Below are 20,189 nucleotides of genomic sequence, written 5' to 3'. Positions count from 1 at the left end.
GTAATTCTTTGGAGAGGGTAAAGGGCATTTCCTTTCATCAAAGCCTGTGAGTGACCCAGACGAACTGCCGGAGATAGACACTTTTTTAATAAAAAGCGTTGCCCCCAACACTTTTAAACTAAAGTCCCCGTCCTGGGCAGACATTAGGCAAAACTCATCCTTGGCCCTGGTTAATTTTAGTCTTAAATCAAGTGAATTTAAGAGTAAACATTCTTGAAAGAAAATGTCAGAGTGTATAGGGCCTAGCAGATGAAACTCTCGAGATTCGGCACAGTAGCGAGCGCGTGCCTCCAGTACTTTGTTTGCACCGGTGGATGGGTCTATGATTCCATAGAGACTCCTGCAGTATCCTTGCTAAACAGCCCAGCGCTGAATTGTGTCTTGAGAGTGTCTTCGGAGTAGTTGAGTAGTCCATGATGGCCATATAAGGGTATGTGGCACTGCTTTGACTGATTAGACGTTCACCCAAAGTCACATCCACTTGGGAGAAGATGGTGGCCACTGGGTAATTAATGAGACTCACTTTGGCATCGTTTGCAATATTAGTACCATCTCTTTTGGTCACTTTTAGACGCAAATGCACCAAGGTGTTGTTGAGGTCCAGATAGTTGTCACCGTGGCCTGGTATGAAAAATTCTATGGGACCGTTGTCTGTAATGGCAGAGAGTGGGGCTATCTCCACATAACTGGACCTCTCTATTGAATGTTGGGTTAAGGGAGCTGTGAAAAGATCGAGCTCTGTTTTTATAGCTTCAGAGGACATGCGGTGTAAAAGAGCCATGGTGCTTGTTCTTTTAGAAAATACTTCAGAGTATTCTTTTTACCGTTTTTGGTCCAGACCTCCTCACTTTACCCCGTCTTTGACTTACTGAGTTTCTTTTAACTGTTAACCTCCGTTTTTATACCCGGAGGTCTCTTTTTTGGTCTTCGAGACAACATCATAAGCCCCGAGCCTTCTTGACGCTTGACATCTGGTGACGCCCTTCTGGTCATAGCATTGGCTGCAACCTCACCTACTATATTTTTTGCTGCTGATTTTAAATGCAGTTTGGCTATGCTGAGGCCCCTCTTCATAAACGGTAAAACCATCCTAAAGAGGTTACGAAATATACCTCCTATCCCCGGAACGTACATGGTTGGGGATCCATAATAGCCGGGTAACCCCATTACCCACTTGGTCAACATAGTATGAGACATAACGGTTAGGGTCGAGATGTCGGTGTTCCATAACCCTTTTTAATTTATTTGTATTATGTATATAAAATATATAATACTAATATTATATATGTAGAGCGGTTTTGGTAGGTCTAAAGTGGATTTTTACAATCGTTTTACCAAAAGTAAATTCAATGTTTTCGTTCTGATCTGTTTTAAGCTCAACAAGAATGTTTTCAATATATTTCTTGCTTACAGGTACATAGTGTGGCTTGTCATAGGTGACAGTGACTATGTCCCCATCCTTTCCGTCTATATGAACTGTTCTCAGGAGTGGCACACAGCTGTCTCCGACCCTTTGATAGGATATGATGTCGGTATACACAAATATGTTGTAAAATCCTGCATGTATATCCGCAGGGAATGGGATTAATTTATCTTTCACATACTTCCATTTATTGGGACCCATCCCCAACATGTAGGCTAAATTACCGCTGGTCTTTATTCCCCCGGCAGCATCTCCTGAGATTTGTACACGTTTATGTATAGGGTTGTAGATCAGGAATATTTCCATATTGTTCAGTGTTAGGAGTTCATTCAACTTGGAGACAATCCTGTCGACGGTTCATTAGAACCCCTTTTTAACCTTAATAAGTTTTGCAGGTTCCGATAACTTTTTGCAATAAAAATCACGGTCCTTATCTTTGATATTATACCAACTATGGGGGTACGTAATCTACTTCCCAGGTCTCTGATAACTCTATAGGCTTTGGAAAATTGGTTGTAGAATTTGAACTCTGATTATTACAATATACACTGCTCAAAAAAATAAAGGGAACACTTAAACAACACAATGTAACTCCAAGTCAATCACATTTCTGTGAAATCAAACTGTCCACTTAGGAAGCAACACTGATTGACAATACATTTCACATGCTGTTGTGCAAATGGAATACACAACAGGTGGAAATTATAGGCAATTAGCAAGACACCCCCAATAAAGGAGTGGTTCTGCAGGTGATAACCACAGACCACTTCTCAGTTCCTATGCTTCCTGGCTGATGTTTTGGTCACTTTTGAATGCTGGCGGTGCTTTCACTCTAGTGGTAGCATGAGACGGAGTCTACAACTCACACAAGTGGCTTAGGTAGTGCAGCTCATCCAGGATGGCACATCAATGCGAGCTGTGGCAAGAAGGTTTGCTGTGTCTGTCAGCGTAGTGTCCAGAGCATGGAGGCGCTACCAGGAGACAGGCCAGTACATCAGGAGACGTGGAGGAGGCCGTAGGAGGGCAACAACCCAGCAGCAGGACCGCTACCTCCACCTTTGTGCAAGGAGGAGCAGGAGGAGCACTGCCAGAGCCCTGCAAAATGACCTCCAGCAGGCCACAAATGTGCATGTGTCTGCTCAAACGGTCAGAAACAGACTCCATGATGGTGGTATGAGGGCCCGACGTCCACAGGTGGGGGTTGTGCTTACAGCCCAACACCGTGCAAGACGTTTGGCATTTGCCAGAGAACACCAAGATTGGCAAATTCGCCACTGGCGCCCTGAGGTCTTCACAGATGAAAGCAGGTTCACACTGAGCACATGTGACAGACGTGACAGAGTCTGGAGACGCCGTGGAGAACGTTCTGCTGCCTGCAACATCCTCCAGCATGACCGGTTTGGCGGTGGGTCAGTCATGGTGTGGGGTGGCATTTATTTGGGGGGCCGCACAGCCCTACATGTGCTTGCCAGAGGTAGCCTGACTGCCATTAGGTACCGAGATGAGATCCTTAGACTCCTTGTGAGACCATATGCTGGTGCGGTTGGCCCTGGGTTCCTCCTAATGTAAGATAATGCTAGACCTCATGTGGCTGGAGTGTGTCAGCAGTTCCTGCAAGAGGAAGGCATTGATGCTATGGACTGGCCTGCCCGTTCCCCAGACCTGAATCCAATTGAGCACATCTGGGACATCATGTCTCGCTCCATCCACCAACGCCACATTGCACCACAGACTGTCCAGGACTTGGCGGATGCTTTAGTCCATGTCTGGGAGGGATCTCCCTCAGGAGACCATCCGCCACCTCATCAGGAGCATACCCAGGCGTTGTAGGGAGGTCATACAGGCACGTGGAGGCCACACACACTACTGAGCCTCATTTTGACTTGTTTAAGGACATTATATCAAAGTTGGATCAGCCTGTAGTGTGGTTTTCCACTTTAATTTTGAGTGTGACTCCAAATCCAGACCTCCATGGGTTGATAAATTTGATTTCCATTAATCATTTTTGTGTGATTTTGTTGTCAGCACATTTAACTATGTAAAGAAATAAGTATTTAATAAGAATATTTCATTCATTCAGATCTAGGATGTAATTTTAGTATTCCCTTAATTTTTTTGAGCAGTGTATATATTTACACATTTCTTCACATATCTTTTTATATATTTTATTTTCCAAAACTCAACTTCAAAACACTCTCCTGCAACCTGTCTCACCAATTTTAAAAACAAGTATTATTTACCTCAAATCTGAAATCCACAATAGAAGCTAGCCAGAAGCTAGCCAGAAGCTTCCCTTTATTTTTTTGAGCAGTGTATATGTGCAGACGCATTACTGGTGAGAGTCAGGTAGAAGCTGCCGTGTTCCATGATGCACTCCTGTGTACACGCAAATGATGGTGTATTTATCATGCATGAGGGTTTAAATTAACCCCTGATGCCTCCACCACATCGTGCTCTAATAAAAAGATCCCTCTAAGTTCCCCGTCATAATCTATTAATTTGTAGACCGGGGCTTTGCGCGGCAGACATTCGGTAACCGTGAACAACTCATCGATGTAGCCTTGCTCATATTTTTTGTGGAAAACACCCCTCAACTTGGATATACGCACCAAGTCCCCCACAATGAATTTACATGTATTTTTTTCTTACGGCGAAGGGAGAACAAACCATACAGATTTTTCAGAAAAGACCTCGGAGGGTTTCATACGTATACTCTTATGGTAGCTGTTGTTGTACCCCATTACTAAATCGTGAACTATATCGATATATCTATGCATGTTGTGAGCTGTAAAATAGCGCCACATCCGCTCCTTCAGAGTTCTGTTAAAGCGTTCAACAACTGAAGCTTTCAAATCCGAGCCTGCAGCAAAATGTACTATATTGTGCTTCTTCATGAGTTTCTGAAAAGTATTATTAAAAAAGTATTTTCCGCCATCAGTCTGCACTTTCTTGGGGGCTCCTCCATCCTTCAAGATAGAGTCAAAGGCCCGGGTCACCTCTGCCCCGCTCTTATTTTTTAAGACCCGTACAAAGCTATTTTAGAGAAAATATCTATAACCGTTAGCATGTAGCGATTTCCATCATTTTTATCTGCAAGGGCCTGCATTTCACATAGATCCACCTGAAATTGGGACAAGGGTTGGGTAGAAAAAACTCAATTTCTTGGATATTGTTTTCTTACAGGTTCATGTAGAGTATGTGCATCCTACTCTGATAACCACTCATTCACTTTAGCATCGCTTAACCGGCTACCTGTTTCTTCGGCTATAGCTCTCTGTAAACGTTCCTTACCCCCATAAGACCCAGGGTTAGTGGGATTATAATAAATGTTTTTCAACATCTGCTCCGCCATCCTTCTTGCCTCTCCGAGGTACAATAACGTTAATAAGCCACTTTCAAATAACGACAACATTTCATTTTCATTTTTATTTTAAAGAAAACATTATGTATTACGTATACAGACAATTTGTTGCAGGATACATGTCCCTGTTTTCTCAACGATCACAGCATGCAATACCCTGTATATTTGGTTTAGATTAACAGGCTTTTGTCGCTGAATTTTTAAAACACACACATCCGCTATATACAGTGGGGCAAAAAAGTTTTTATTCAGCCACCAATTGTGCAAGTTCTCCCACTTAAAAAGATAAGAGAGGCCTGTCATTTTCATCATAGGTACACTTCAAATATGACAGACAAAATTAGGGGAAAAAATCCAGAAAATCACATTGTAGGATTTTTTATGAATTTATTTGCAAATTATGGTGGAAAATAAGTATTTGGTCAATAACAAAAGTTTCTCAATACTTAAAAAAATACCCTTTGTTGGCAATGACAGAGGTCAAATGTTTTCTGTAAGTCTTCACAAGGTTTTCACACACTGTTGCAGGTATTTTGGCCCATTCCTCCATGCAGATCACCTCTAGAGCAGTGACATTTTGGGGCTGTTGCTGGGCAACACAGACTTTCAACTCCCTCCAAAGATTTTCTATGGGGTTGAGATCTGGAGACTGGCTAGGCCACTCCAGGACCTTGAAATGCTTCTTACAAAGCCACTCCTTCGTTGCCCAGGCGGTGTGTTTGGGATCATTGTCATGCTGAAAGACCCAGCCACATTTCATCTTCAATGCCCTTGCTGATGGAAGGAGGTTTTCACTCAAAATCTCATGATACATGGCCCCATTCATTCTTTCCTTTACACGGATCAGTCGTCCTGGTCCCTTTGCAGAAAAACAGCCCCAAAGCATGATGTTTCCACCCCCATGCTTCACGGTAGGTATGGTGTTCTTTGGATGCAACTCAGCATTCTTTGTCCTCCAAACACGACGAGTTGAGTTTTTACCAAAAAGTTATATTTTAGTTACATCTGACCATATGGCATTCTCCCAATCTTCTTCTGGATCATCCAAATGCTCTCTAGCAAACTTCAGACGGGCCTGGACATGTACTGGTTTAAGCAGGGGAACACGTCTGGCACTGCAGGATTTGAGTCCCTGGCGGCGTAGTGTGTTACTGATGGTAGGCTTTGTTACTTTGGTCCCAGCTCTCTGCAGGTCATTCACTAGGTCCCCCCGTGTGGTTCTGGGATTTTTGCTCACCGTTCTTGTGATCATTTTGACCCCATGGGGTGAGATCTTGCATGGAGCCCCAGATCGAGGGAGATTATCAGTGGTCTTGTATGTCTTCCATTTCCTAATAATTGCTCCCACAGTTGATTTATTCAAACCAAGCTGCTTACCTATTGCAGATTCAGTCTTCCCAGCCTGGTGCAGGTCTACAATTTTGTTTCTGGTGTCCTTTGACAGCTCTTTGGTCTTGTCCATAGTGGAGTTTGGAGTGTGACTGTTTGAGGTTGTGGACAGGTGTCTTTTATACTGATAACAAGTTCAAACAGGTGCCATTAATACAGGTAACGAGTGGAGGACAGAGGAGCCTCTTAAAGAAGAAGTTACAGGTCTGTGAGAGCCAGAAATCTTGCTTGTTTGTAGGTGACCAAATACTTAATTGCCACCATAATTTGCAAATAAATTCATTAAAAATCCTAGTGATTTTCTGGATTTTTTCCCTTCTCATTTTGTCTGTCATAGTTGAAGTGTACCTATGATACAGGCCTCTCTCATCTTTTTAAGTGGGAGAACTTGCACAATTGGTGGCTGACTAAATACTTTTTTGCCCCACTGTAAGTATATAAACAACAAATATGATACATGTTACAGTTAAATGGTGTTTCAAACAAATAAAGTAAAATCTTAGACAAAGTTGTTTCTAGTTCTTCAGAATCATCCACAAGACGGGATACCAATTGTGTCCATTGTAGACTCTCGCCCGCATGTCGTACATGATTCATGGTTTGTTCCATTTTCAGCACACGCTCTACATTAGCCCAAGAATTGTGGGTTGTGTAGAACGATACATTGTTCACTTTATTTTCAATAATTTGATGCATAACATTTGTAAGTTCTCTCAAAAGAAAAAAATTATTTATTCTCTCTAACATCGTATACACATAGTTACCCATTGCTTTACATCTAAATAACAAATTGTCAGTCGGTCTCTTGGGGTTTATTGAGCCAGAAAGTCATCACATCAGCCACCACAGCTTCCCTGTATTTGTTGTCGTCCACCAGGGTGTGTCGGATTTCTTTGAGTTTCTCGTGGATGTAGATCGCCTCCTTCAGTTCATGTAGGAAAGCCTCGGTTACCCCTGTAAACTCTGGGAATAGACGGCACAAGACCCATAGACTCCAGGGCTCTGACCAGCGATGGTATAAACCTGCAGGACCAAAGTATTTTCACCAGCGCCTCAAAATGGTTGAAGAAGTAGTATCTTGGGGGGTCGTATAGGCAAGGATGCCTGAGCTGGCTGGGGTGATTGATCTCACAACCGATGCATTTTTCTCGTATATACTCTCCAATCACCACGTCTAAAAGAGTGGCTACAGAGGCCTTGATGGTGTCCACAAAAATAGTACTGATCACCCCATCAAACACGTCCTCAGGCTGTGTACATGTAGGGGGTGTTGCAGGTCTTGCCAGGGGGGAGTAGAATGTTGGGCTGCGAGGCATAGAGTCCTTAGGGTCTGGTCCCCATGACGTTTCGGAGTCCTGGTATGTTGTAGGAATATCCATGGTATATGCGTAAGTGAAGAACTGTAGGTTTTAAGGACCCTCCTTTTATTGTTGAACCAGTCCTCTGAGTATCAGGGCGTGGTTAACGCAGCCACGTACTTAGTTTTCTTCGGGGGATGACCCTTCTGACGATGTACCTTCTTGGGGCTCCTTTAAATCATAATCCTTGGGATTCGAACATATTATGCACTTCATTATCCGAACAATGCTCTGTCGCTGCTGGCTCTGTACAATCAGAGCATCCAACAACTAACATTTTCAATTCCATTAAATCCCAACTTTTAAAAGGAATAAGCATGCGCAACCTAAAATCCCCAGTCAGGCCTCCATCACAAATGTTTTGGTTGAGGGTTTCCTAGTTGCTGATGTAGAACTCCACACAGCCACATGGAAGTCCATTCTTTCTTTGTATTTTCACCCTGTGAAATATTCGTCCTGAGGAGTCAGGGGTACCTTCCCATCGGGTCTCATAGCCTGTGAACAAGCTATACCCCTTGGTGATAAGTCTCAGTTCAGGACACAAAACCTTGCGAAAAACCATCCAGTCTTCAAGCCCATAGTCCACTCCTAATGTCTGGTCGGTATATTCTTCTCCTTCGGCTACCGTATAGAGGTTCACTCTACAGGCCAGGTAATCAAACTGATACCCCCATTGCTGTCCATTAGACATCAGCACTTGATCTTTCATCGCAGTTGCGGGCGGTATCTGGGTTCTATACACACTTAGAAACCGCTTTTTTGGCGCATCGCATATTGTGGCTTTATACATGGCCCTTTCTCCGGTCCTGCTTCCGTTGTTACAGTCATCAGAGCTTTGCCACTGATCACAAAATCCATGTTTATTTAAAAAATCTTGTTTACTGTTCTGGGGTCGCATGTCTTGTTCTGGACTTTATTTATAATGCGTCTGCCACAGCCAATACCCCGGACATTCCTGTTTCATAGACAACAGCCCTAAGGTCAATAAAACAGGGGGGTGGGGGGGCCATACTCTTTGAAATGTTCAAACACATCCCGCAGTTCAAAGAGGACCCTAGACATCAATCAGCATGACAACTTCAAAGGAATAGATGCAATATCGATATAAATAACACACCCTCTAACACGTGACAACAGGAACAGGATGTCCTGGCCGGATGCCCATATTTGGGCATGTACGTGTCATCTGAACATAGGGTCATAAATCAACATTTTGACCTGTGCCGTCTACTTTATTCTCTCTAACGTCATCTTTATCAAATTATCCATTGAAACCTGTTGTGACTAGGGGGCAGTATTTTCATTTTTGGGAAAAAAACGTTCCCGTAGTGAACGGGATATTTTGTCAGGACAAGATGCTAGAATATGCATATAATTGACAGCTTAGGATAGAAAACACTAAAGTTTCCAAAACTGTAAAAATATTGTCTGTTGAGTATAACAGAACTGATGTTGCAGGTGAAAGCCTGAGAAAAATCCAATCCGGAAGTGCCTCATGTTTTGAAAGCGCTGCGTTCCTATTCACTATTGAGCAGTGAATGGGCTATCAACCAGATTACTCTTTCTCCGTATTCCCGAAGGTGTCTACAGCATTGTGACGTAGTTTTACACATTTATGTTGAAGAATACCCGTAAGCGGCTACATTGCGCAAGTGGTCACCTGATGCTCCCAGAGAGATTCTCGCGTAAAATACAGAGGTAGCCATTACTCCAATCGGTCCTACTGAAAAACGAATTGTCCTGATGGATATATTATCGAATAGATATTTGAAAAACACCTTGAGGATTGATTATAAACAACCTTTGCCATGTTTCTGTCGATATTATGGAGCTAATTTGGAATATTTTTTGCAGTTTTTGTGACTGCAATTTCCGGGTGATTTCTCAGCCAAACGTGAAGAACAAACGGAGCTATTTCGCCTACAAAAATAATATTTTTGGAAAAAAGGAACATTCGCTATCTAACTGGGAGTCTCGTGAGTGAAAACATCCGAAGCTCATCAAAGGTAAATGATTTAATTTGATTGCTTTTCTGATTTCCATGACCAAGTTACCTGCTGCTAGCTGGACAAAATGTTATGCTAGGCTATCAATAAACTTACACAAATACTTGTCTAGCTTTGGCTGTAAAGCATATTTTGAAAATGATAGGGTGATTAACAAAAGGCTAAGCTGTGTCTCAATATATTTCATTTGTGATTTTCATGAATAGGAATATTTTCTAGGAATATTTATGTCCGTTGCGTTATGCTAATTAGTGTCAGGCGATGATTACGCTCCCTCATGCGGGATGGGGAGTCATTAGAGGTTAAAGATACCAACTCAAAACCTACGTTTGTCTTCATATGGGTTGTTTAAATTGTATCTAATTATATTCCCAGTATTACTTCATCAAATCTCCAGTAATCGATTATACACACATACAATTCATCATATTTTCAGATATTAACAGAATCCATATAAAATGTAAGAAATTCTCAGGTACTCAACACAACCTTTCCATTTGCTTTTTCAAGGACTCTCCATAGCTACGAAACAGCTCTCCAAATATACTCCCAACAGAACCAAAAATAAACTTTTGTTTCCCGGACAATGACCATGGGATCCCCAACTGTTCTCTAACCTCCCAGAGACCACGGCAAAATCAAGCCTCCCAGGAACTATAGACCTTCCGCTGCTTTCTAAAATATCATCCCGTTTATTATCCAAATTTCAATCATCTGATTACGCATATTTCGATATGTTACTATCCAAACGTCAGATTAAGACTACAGTCACGCAACTCTCATAGCAGTCACACAATGCTATTCCCAAACATACCAAAGCAATCGGTTGTTTTTCAACAATATTTTAACCTGCAGGAATATTTTCACATTTCTATCTCATGGTTAGTTCCTAGGATAATGCAACTAATACATTTACATCTTTTAATACTTCTAAAATGGGGTACAGGTTTAAAACAAGTAAATGTTAAAAATAATTACAGATAGCTGACTCGGCCTCATAGCCTCCTGACTAGGCCTACACCTCCACATAGGAATACACACTCAGAGCCTATGAGGCTTTTCTAAAAACGACACTTTGCGTGTTTCACTCACCTCTTTCTTTAAAAAAAACTAGGTTCGAGCTGTGGTATCCACTCAGATCAAAGGTGGGTTCATCTGCTCCGTTCCCAAAGTGTGGTCTCCCTGAGATCCCAAGTTAGAGGGATCTCTCGTGCACCATTTAGCCAGGTCATCAGTCACCAAGTCAAGATTCACTCCCCATCGCCAAATGTGGTTGTTGATTTCTTTCATATCAAATGAGGTGACAAACGTATCACACAAGTCAGAGTTATACTTGAACTACATCTTTATTCGCCTTATAATAAGGGAGCAGGTCAAGACAACGTACACATATAAAGTGAATCAATTGAGTCTCTACGATAATGATGGCTGGTCGACAAATCACCCCCAGATGATTTGTTGAGAGCCCCGATACAAAAGTACAAATGTCTTTAATAGCCAAGATGCACCCCTTTCAACCTACATCACAAACAACAGATGTATAGAACGGGTCACAAGGTCAAGATTTGTATGAAAGATAGTTATAATTCAGTATCTGAATTATCTGTATCTGATGTAAAAACAGTACTCTTTGTGTAGAGACCAGGGTCTGGCCCTGGGGTCATCTCTCCCTGGTACCATATAGAACAGAAACATTAACTCATGCTCTGGAATGCGGTCTCTTTAGGTTTTATCACCCAAAAGACATTGTAAATCTCCTGTCAGTGTTTTCTCCCAGAGGCCCATCCTCAGTAGAACACAGACAAAATAGTTATAAGAACCCTCTATTCTGTTGCATAAACCACCATTTGATCCAATAAAAGTATTATAACATAATGTTGCAGTTTTTCTCTGTGTCCACTGAAGGTGACTAGTAACAACAACTGGGACATACAAGACACCAACCATGAGACCCACTAAATCTGCCCAAGAAGAGGCAAACAAAAGAAAACCCACAACAAAAGTAAAAAAGGGACGCAAACCAAAAAGGTGGAGCAACTAAAAGGTGTTTGCTCTCCACATCTATCAAGACAACTGGAGCACTGGGCCAGACACTCTTAAATAGAACCTGGACCAGCTCAGGTGAAACACCTTCCCACTAATGAGATGGATAAGCCAGCACAGGTGTAACAAATACTGACTAACGAGGTGACCCCAATCGGTGCACCCTACGTGCGAATGATCTCTACGGGCGAAAGTCCAACCTCAAAACATAAATGGAAAAACTAAAGACTGACACCTTCCCCCTTAAGAGAATGCTTACCACCAACATAAAACAACTTCAATTACACATTATAATCAACCACAATGCTTCACCTTCACCAATATAAACATGGTGTCTACTGGCTGTCAACAATTAGCTTCTAGAACTCTCGTCTTCCTAAAACTTACTAGCTTCTGGAACTCTCGTCCCCTTGGAACGAGCCCAAACAAAAATGATTTCCAATACGGAAAAACGTGCAGTCAAAATAAATTGTGATCCATGGCAACTCACTGGCTAAGCGCAAAACACAACAGTTTTTGACTGCCCACCCTTGAGACAATCAACAACCAAGTTGTCAACAACCAACATGTCTGATTTCAAAAGGAAACTCCTGCAATATCCATAGTCACTTTTCATCTCACGGCGGAGCTTCTCTCTCTTTTCAGGGTTCACTAGATAGGCATGTTGTTGGATCGGGGCCCAGTCCCCAATGTCATGCTCTAGTACATGCTCATGCTCTGGGTTGGCACATCTGAGAATGAACCCTGATATTCGAAAAGCAGGGAAACAATGTCAATATAATTGTAGCCCAAAATATTGTCATTTGGTTACATAAATAATTATGATTACAAAATGTTACACAAATTGTAAATATAAAATATTGGTTGCATAGTCTTATTTTCAACGTCTTTTCAATTACATTTTGCTAGGTGGGATATCCCCAATGTCAAAACACAGTTTTAACGTGTCCAAATCAATAACCAAGAAACAGATTGGGATAAATTGAAAACCTAAACATAACATGTGCTATATACACAAACACCTGCCACAATAATCATATTACTTGTATTTGTTTAAACAAGCAGCTAATAAACTGCACAAGCACCAAAAACACTGTTGTTTTGACAAGTAGCAATAAATCACTGATATCGATTAGGGGGAAATCAGGTTGTACTGGCTGTTGAAACAAAGACAACTAAAAAAAAAAACACATGGAAATGGGAGATATCTTTTACCTCCCTGGTTAGAGGACAACCTGCAGAAGACAGTCAGCTACATTTTGGAGTGATGCATTTAAATTTAGGGGTCGCTAAACAAAGGAATGCAACACTTATTTGTCATCACTCATCGATATCATGTTGAAATCAATTGTGCCGAGAGGGAGATGAGGTTGCACGTCCTGTTAAAACTAACATCTCAAAAACCACACGGAATCTGGGAATAATGTGTACATCACTGGTTAGAGGACAATTTGTAGAAAACAGCTAGCCACATTTTGAAGTAGCTTTTTTTGTTAGTCACTTTTTGTTAAATCATATAAATAGTACTCTTCCATTTCAGAGCCGGGATTTTCCCCGAGGCTAATATCCAAATCATGTTGAAATCAATAGAACAGGGGACAAATGTCTAGGGTTCAACATTGTGACATTATCAAAATACTCCGACTACAATGTTAAAACATTCTACATTAATATCATGAAACAACTTCTTCATGTATGTATTTCTGATATTGAAATCAGAGCTCTTTTATCAGATTATCTCCTGGCACAGCTATGAGATTTCTCTCCTGTGTGTGATCTCTTGTGTACAATCAGCTGTCCAGATCGACAAAAACTCTTCCCACATTGATCACAGCTATAAGGTTTCTCTCCTGTGTGTGTTCTCTGGTGTACAGTCAGATGCCCAGATCTACCAAAACTCTTCCCACATTGATCACAGATAAAAGGCTTCTCTCCTGTGTGTGTTCTCTGGTGTTGAGTCAGAATGCTAGATGTAATAAAACTCTTCCCACATTGACCACAGCTATAAGGTTTCTCTCCTGTGTGTGATCTCTTGTGTACAGTCAGCTGTCCAGATCCACAAAAACTCTTACCACATTCATCACAGCTATAAGATTTCTCTCCTGTGTGTGTTCTCTGGTGTACAGTCAGCTGCCCAGATCTACCAAAACTCTTCCCACATTGATCACAGACATAAGGTTTCTCTCCTGTGTGGGTTCTCTGGTGCTCTGTCAGAACGCTAGAATGACCAAAACTCTTCCCACATTGATCACAGCTAAAATATTTCTCTCCTGTGTGTATTCTCTGGTGTACATTCAGCTGCCCAGATCTACCAAAACTCTTCCCACATTGATCACAGATATAAGATTTCTCTCCTGTGTGTATTCTCTGGTGTGATATCAGGCTGGATGACCGAGTAAAACTCATCCCACATTGAGTACAGCTATAGGGTTTCTCTCCTGTGTGTATTCTCTGGTGCACTGTCAGAGCAAAAGATTGACCAAAACCCTTCCCACATTGAGCACAGCTATAAGGCTTCTCTCCTGTGTGTGTTCTATGGTGTCGCGTCAGAATGTTATATGTAATAAAACTCTTCCCACATTGATCACAGCTATAGGGTTTCTCTCCTGTGTGTATTCTCTGGTGCACTGTCAGAGCAAAAGATTGACCAAAACCCTTCCCACATTGAGCACAGCTATAAGGCTTCTCTCCTGTGTGTGTTCTATGGTGTACAGTCAGAATGTTATTTGTAATAAAACTCTTCCCACATTGATCACAGCTAAAGGGTTTCTCTCCTGTGTGTATTCTCTGGTGCACTGTCAGAACACTAGATTGACTAAAACGCTTCCCACATTGAGCACAGATATACAATTTCTTTCCTGTGTGTGTTCTCTGGTGTGATATCAGGCTGGTTGACCGAGTAAAATTCATCCCACTTTGAGTACAGCTAAAACATTTCTCTCCTGTGTGGATTCTCTGATGAATTTTAATGCCTGATGAGCAGGTGAATCTCTTCCCACAGTCAGAGCAGGAATGAGATTTCTTCCCTGTGGATCTCTGCAGGTGTTTATTGAGGTGTTCTGATCTGGAGAGACTCTTCTCTGCCTCTTCAACATCATGAGGTTGTTGAGGACCCCCAGAGGATCCACAATAGTCACGTCTCTCTCCTGTGTGAACAACAAAGTCAGACAGATGGTTAAAGGCCCACAACAGCGGAAATCCACTGTAAAAGGTGATGCCAACAGCATAGCCATGATGTTGTAAAACAATTGACGTGTGTAAAGAATGCAATTTTTTGGGCTAATTGTCTTAAAATGAGCAAGAATAGTCATATTTTGTCTTGTTTTCACATTAGTAGTAAAATCAATGATTGTAGGCTAGAAATAAGTTATTAATGTTGTTGAAACTCTAAGCAGTGTGCCAGACGACGTTTGGTCTCCAATATAGGCCCCTTTCTGTGTTTAATAAAATTGCGGCATGAGGGCGATGCACACACAATTTGATTGCAGAAACACCTCCCTGCTAATGAGGAAACCGATAGTTATGGATGTAGTATATCTGCCTGGAACAAAAATGGTGAGCAAAGATTTGTTTTTCACAATGTATTCTGAATGTGAATGGGGAAAACTCAGGGGAGTAACCTCCATTTCCAGGTTGCTTATGAGTGCATTTCACACTACTTTGGATTATAATTCTAAGGCTCATTTGAATGTCCTGCTGAATGTCCTTAACCTCTCTAGGGTAGGGGGCAGCATTTGGAATTTTGGATGAAAAGCATGCCCAGATTAAACTGCCTGCTTTTCGGGCCCAGAAGATATGATATGCATATAACTGGTAGATTTGAATAGAAAGCACTCTAAAGTTTCCAAAACTGTTAAAATAGTGTCTGAGTATAACAGAACTGATTTGGCAAGCAAAAACCTGAGAAAAATCCATTCAGGAAGTAGTTTTTTGTTGTTGTTATAGTTTTCTATTCAATGCCATTACAGGATCCATTGACTTAGGACTCAAATTGCAGTTCCTATGCCTTCCACTAGATGTCAACAGTCTTTAGAAATAGTTTCAGGCTTGTATTCTAACAAATTAGGGAATTAGAGCATTCGGAATGACTGTCGCAGAGCTTTTTCATGCGTGCGAAAGAGAGATAGCAATTCTTGTTTACCTTTTAAATTGACGACGTTATTGTTGGGTTGAAATATTAGCGATTATGTAGGCTACAAACAACCTGAGGGTTGAATATAAACATCGTTTGACATGTTTCTATGAACTTTACAGATACAATTTGGACTTTGTCTTCCTGTTTTGACTGCGTTTGAGCCTGTGGATTACTGAAGAAAACGCACAAACAAAACTGAGGTTTTTGTATATAAAGAGACTTTATTGAACAAAATAAACATTTATTGAGTAAATTAATGTCTGCTGAGTGCAACCATATGAAGATCAAAGGTAAGAGATTCATGTTTATCTCTATTTCTGGCTGTTCTACTTGGCTCGTTACTGTTTGTAATGAATTGTCTAGTGGGCTATGTTCTCAAATAACTGTACGGTATGCTTTCGCACGCAAACGTCCCACATACTCTAGTGAAGTTAGTGACAGTATCCGTTTTATTTTAAATGTTAAAAAAATATTTAACCTTTATTTAACCAGGTAGGCCAGTTGAGAACAAGTTCTCATTTACAACTGCGACCTGGGCAAGATAAAGCAAAGCAGTGCGACAAAAACAACAGAGTTACACGTGGGTTAAACAAACGTACAATCAATAACACAATAGAAAAATCTATATCCAGTGTGTGCAAGTGGAGTAAGGAGGCATGGCAATAAATAGGCCATTGTAGTGAAGTAATTACAATTTAGCAATTTAACACTGGAGTGATAGATGTGCAGATGATGATGTGCAAGTAGAAATACTGGTGTGAAAAAGAGCAAAAAAAGTCCATAAAAAATGGGGATGAGGTAGCTAGTTGGATGGGCTATTTACAGATGGGCTGTGTACAGCTTCAGCGATTGGTAAGCTGCTCAGATAGCTGATGCTTAAAGTTAGTGAGGGAGATAAGTCTCCAACTTCAGTGATTTTTGCAATTCCTTACAGTCATTGGCAGCAGAGAACTGGAAGGAAAGACGGCCAAAGAGGTGTTGGCTTTGGGGATGACCAGTGAGATATACCTCCTAGAGCGTGTGCTATGGGTGGGTGTTGCTATGATGACCAGTGAGCTGAGTTAAGGAGGCCTAGCAAAGACTTATAGATTACCTGGAGCCAGTGGGTTTGGCGACGAATATGTAGCGATAGCCAGCCGACAAGAGCATACTGGTCGCAGTGGTGTGTAGTATATGGGGCATTGGTGACAAAACAGATGGCACTGTGAGAGACTGCATCCAGTTTGCTGAGTAGAGTGTTGGAGGCTATTTTGTAAATTACATCGCCGAAGTCAAGGATCGGTAGGATATTCAGTTTTAATAGGGTATGTTTGGCAGCGTGAGTGAAGGAGGCTTTGTTCCTAAATAGGAAGCCGATTCTAGATTTAATGTTGGATTGAATATGCTTAAAATGAGTCTGGAAGGAGAGTTTACAGTCTAACCAGACACCTAGGTATTTGTAGTTGTCCACATATTCTCAGTCAGACCCGTCCAGAGTAGTGATGCTAGTCGGGCTGGCGGGTGCAGGCAGCGATCGGTTGAAGAGCATGCATTTAGTTTTACTAGCGTTTAAGAGCAGTTGAAGGCCACAGTAGGAATGTTGTATGGCATTGAAGCTCGTTTGGAGGGTTGTTAACTTCTTGGTGACATGCGGGATGTATTGAGCAGCTTAGATGAATAAGGTGCCCAGAGTAAACTGCCTGCTACTCTGTCCTCGATGCTAATATATGCATATCATTACTAGTATTGGATAGAAAACACTCTGAAGTTTCTAAAGCTGTTTGAATGATGTCTGTGAATAAAACATAACTCACATGGCAGGCAGAAATCCAACCAGGAAGTGGGAAATCTGAGGCTTGTAGTTTTCTTTAACTCAGCCCCTATTGTAAATACAGTGGGATATTGGTTATGTTGCACTTCCTAAGGCTTACACTAGATATCAACCGTCTTTAAAACTCGTTTGAGGATTCTACTATAAAGGAGGGGCTCGTGAGAGCTGTTTGAGTAAGTGGTCTGGCAGAGTGACTTGGGCTTTTGACGCGCGGTCACGAGAGAGTTAGCTCTCATTCCATTGCTTTTCTACAGACAAAGGAATTCTCCGGTTGGAACATTATTGAACATTTATGTGAAAAACATCCTATAGATTGATTCTATACTTAGTTTGACAAGTTTCTACGGGCCGTAATGGAACTTTTAAAACTTTTTCTTTTATTTGTTTACCAAACTCCCTAACAAAAGAAGATATTTGGACATAACTGATGGACATTATCGAACAAATCAAACATTTAGGCTGGAATTGTGATTCCTGGGAGGGCATTCTGATGAAGATCAAAGGTAAGTGAATATTTATAACGCTATTTCTGACTAATGTTGACTACCCAATATGGCAGATATCTTTTTGGCTGCTTTGTTGTCTGAACGCTATACTCAGATTATTGCATGGTTTGCTTTTTCCGTTAAAAAAAATGAAATCTGACACCGTGGTTGCATTAAAGAGAAGTATATCTATAATTCCATGTGTAACACTTGTATTTTCATCAACATTTATGATGAGTATTTCTGTAACTTGATGTGGCTCTCTGCAAAATCACTAAATGTTTTAGAACTACAGAACATATGTAAAATGAGATTTTTTGATATATGCACTTTAGCGAACAAAACATACATGTATTGTGTAACATGAAGTCCTATGAGTGTCATCTGATGAAAATCATCAAAGGTTAGTGATTAATTTTCATCTGTTTGTGCTTTTTGTGACTCCTCTCTTTGGCTGGAAAAATGGCTGTGTTTTTCTGTGACTTAGTGGTGACCTAACAATCATTTGTGGTGCTTTCGCTGTAAAGCCTTTTTGAAATCAGACACTGTGGCTGGATTAACGAGAATTTTATCTTTAAAATGGTGTATAATACTTGCATGTTTGGGAAATTTTAATTTTGGGATTTCTGTTGTTTTGAATTTGGCGCCCTGCACTTTCACTTGCTGTTGCCAGACAGGTTAAAGCATCAGACAAGTTCAGTACGTATATTTGATTGTATTAAAACACATGGGGCGATTGGTAGAAAGAACAGATGACTCTTGGTTGACCAAGATGTATTTTAGTTGGGGACAGCACTAGAACATGATTTTGGGGCTCCCAGGTGGCGCAGAGGACACTGCATCTCAGTGCTTGAGGCACCACTACAGACACCCTGGATCAAATCCAGGCTGTATCACAAACGACCCTGATTGGGAGTCCCATAGGGCGGCGCACAATTGGCCCAGCGTCGTCCGGGGTAGGCAGTCATTGTAAATAATAAGAATTTGTTCTTAACCGACTTGCCTAGTTAAATAAAGGTTACTTTTAACCCTTTCACACGTACCATCACACGGGTGTGATCGTTCTACAGTGGTCCCTGAAGCGTACGATCACACCTGTGTGATTAGAACACTCATTTAGAATGCTCGTTTAGAACGGCCAGTTTCGAATGACGCAAAAATCTGCGTTTGAGCTGACAACACTTTTTTCAGAAACTATTTACACAAACACAGTCCTTACAAAGTTATGTCCAGAATGTGAGCAGTTTATTTTGGGATGCAATGTTGAGATATTCACAGAAGTACAGTATATAGCATAACACAGGCACCCTAACCGGAAGAATGTAGGCTACAGTTGTCCTAGCGCTAACTGAGGAAAGATTGACCCCACACAAGCTGTCATATTTTCTAGCTCTAGGCTGACATAAACTACATTATGAATTTGCTAATAGCAATTACCATGTATAATTAATCACATCACGGGTGAGCTCACCATTGATCGAAATAACTATGTAAAACACTTTATAGAAATCGAAAGTAATCCGACGATTAGTTTCAGGGCGCAGCCATGCATTTTTTCCTCACAGAAACCAAAGACGAGATGTGTTTGGTCTGTTTATAGCATGCATGTTGAAGGGGTGTGTCATCTACCGTCGTTCACATCCCACCATTAATTTCCGGAAGTCCTCAAAAAATTTGTGAACTCTTACCTCATTTTGCTATAGCATCTTTGGTCCGACAGACGATCAAGTGAAACCCAGAATGCATTGTATGTCAACAAACATGGCTCCACACACATAGCTGGAATTAGCTTAGCTCATAATCAGTACAACCTTCAAAACATTATTTTACACACATACTATGTGCCCTTTACAATCTATGCAAAAATCGGAATGCATGATTTATCACCGGTAATTGAAAAACGTGAATAAAATAGTAAATATAGGAACACTACACAAAACATTTGATAGTGATTTATTGATACAAAGGACGCGTGCAGGCAGTCAATCACAACCTCTCACTCCCGCTCTGAGCCATTCAGTGTTGTTATGTATGTAGCTAATGAGCTAAGCTGTAGCATTAGCAATGTCTTTCAAAAGGAGACAACTCAGAAATGCAGAAATTGAGATTTTTTTAAAATTCTGACAATGAGTCTGAATGTCAGGAATCAGGTTCTGACAGTGACAGAGGACCCCTTGTC

General features: G+C 41.2%; 1 protein-coding gene across 1 annotated transcript; it reads right to left on the bottom strand.

The window, feature by feature from the left end:
- Positions 1-10,870: 10,870 nt before the first annotated feature.
- LOC116355411 (zinc finger protein 883-like) lies at positions 10,871-15,805 on the bottom strand. The gene is made up of 2 exons (XM_031799106.1): positions 15,785-15,805; positions 10,871-14,859 (listed from the first exon to the last, which is right to left on the bottom strand). Exons 1-2 carry the CDS (start codon positions 15,803-15,805, stop codon positions 13,315-13,317), a joined length of 1,566 nt encoding a protein of 521 aa, XP_031654966.1. The 3' UTR covers positions 10,871-13,314.
- Between the last annotated feature and the right edge of the window lie 4,384 nt (positions 15,806-20,189).

The sequence above is a fragment of the Oncorhynchus kisutch genome, linkage group LG20 (genome assembly GCF_002021735.2).
Source record: "Oncorhynchus kisutch isolate 150728-3 linkage group LG20, Okis_V2, whole genome shotgun sequence".
In the NCBI taxonomy this organism is placed as follows: domain Eukaryota; kingdom Metazoa; phylum Chordata; class Actinopteri; order Salmoniformes; family Salmonidae; genus Oncorhynchus; species Oncorhynchus kisutch.
Note: the sequence above shows the minus strand (reverse complement) of the source record. Positions and strands in the feature narration are given on the sequence as shown.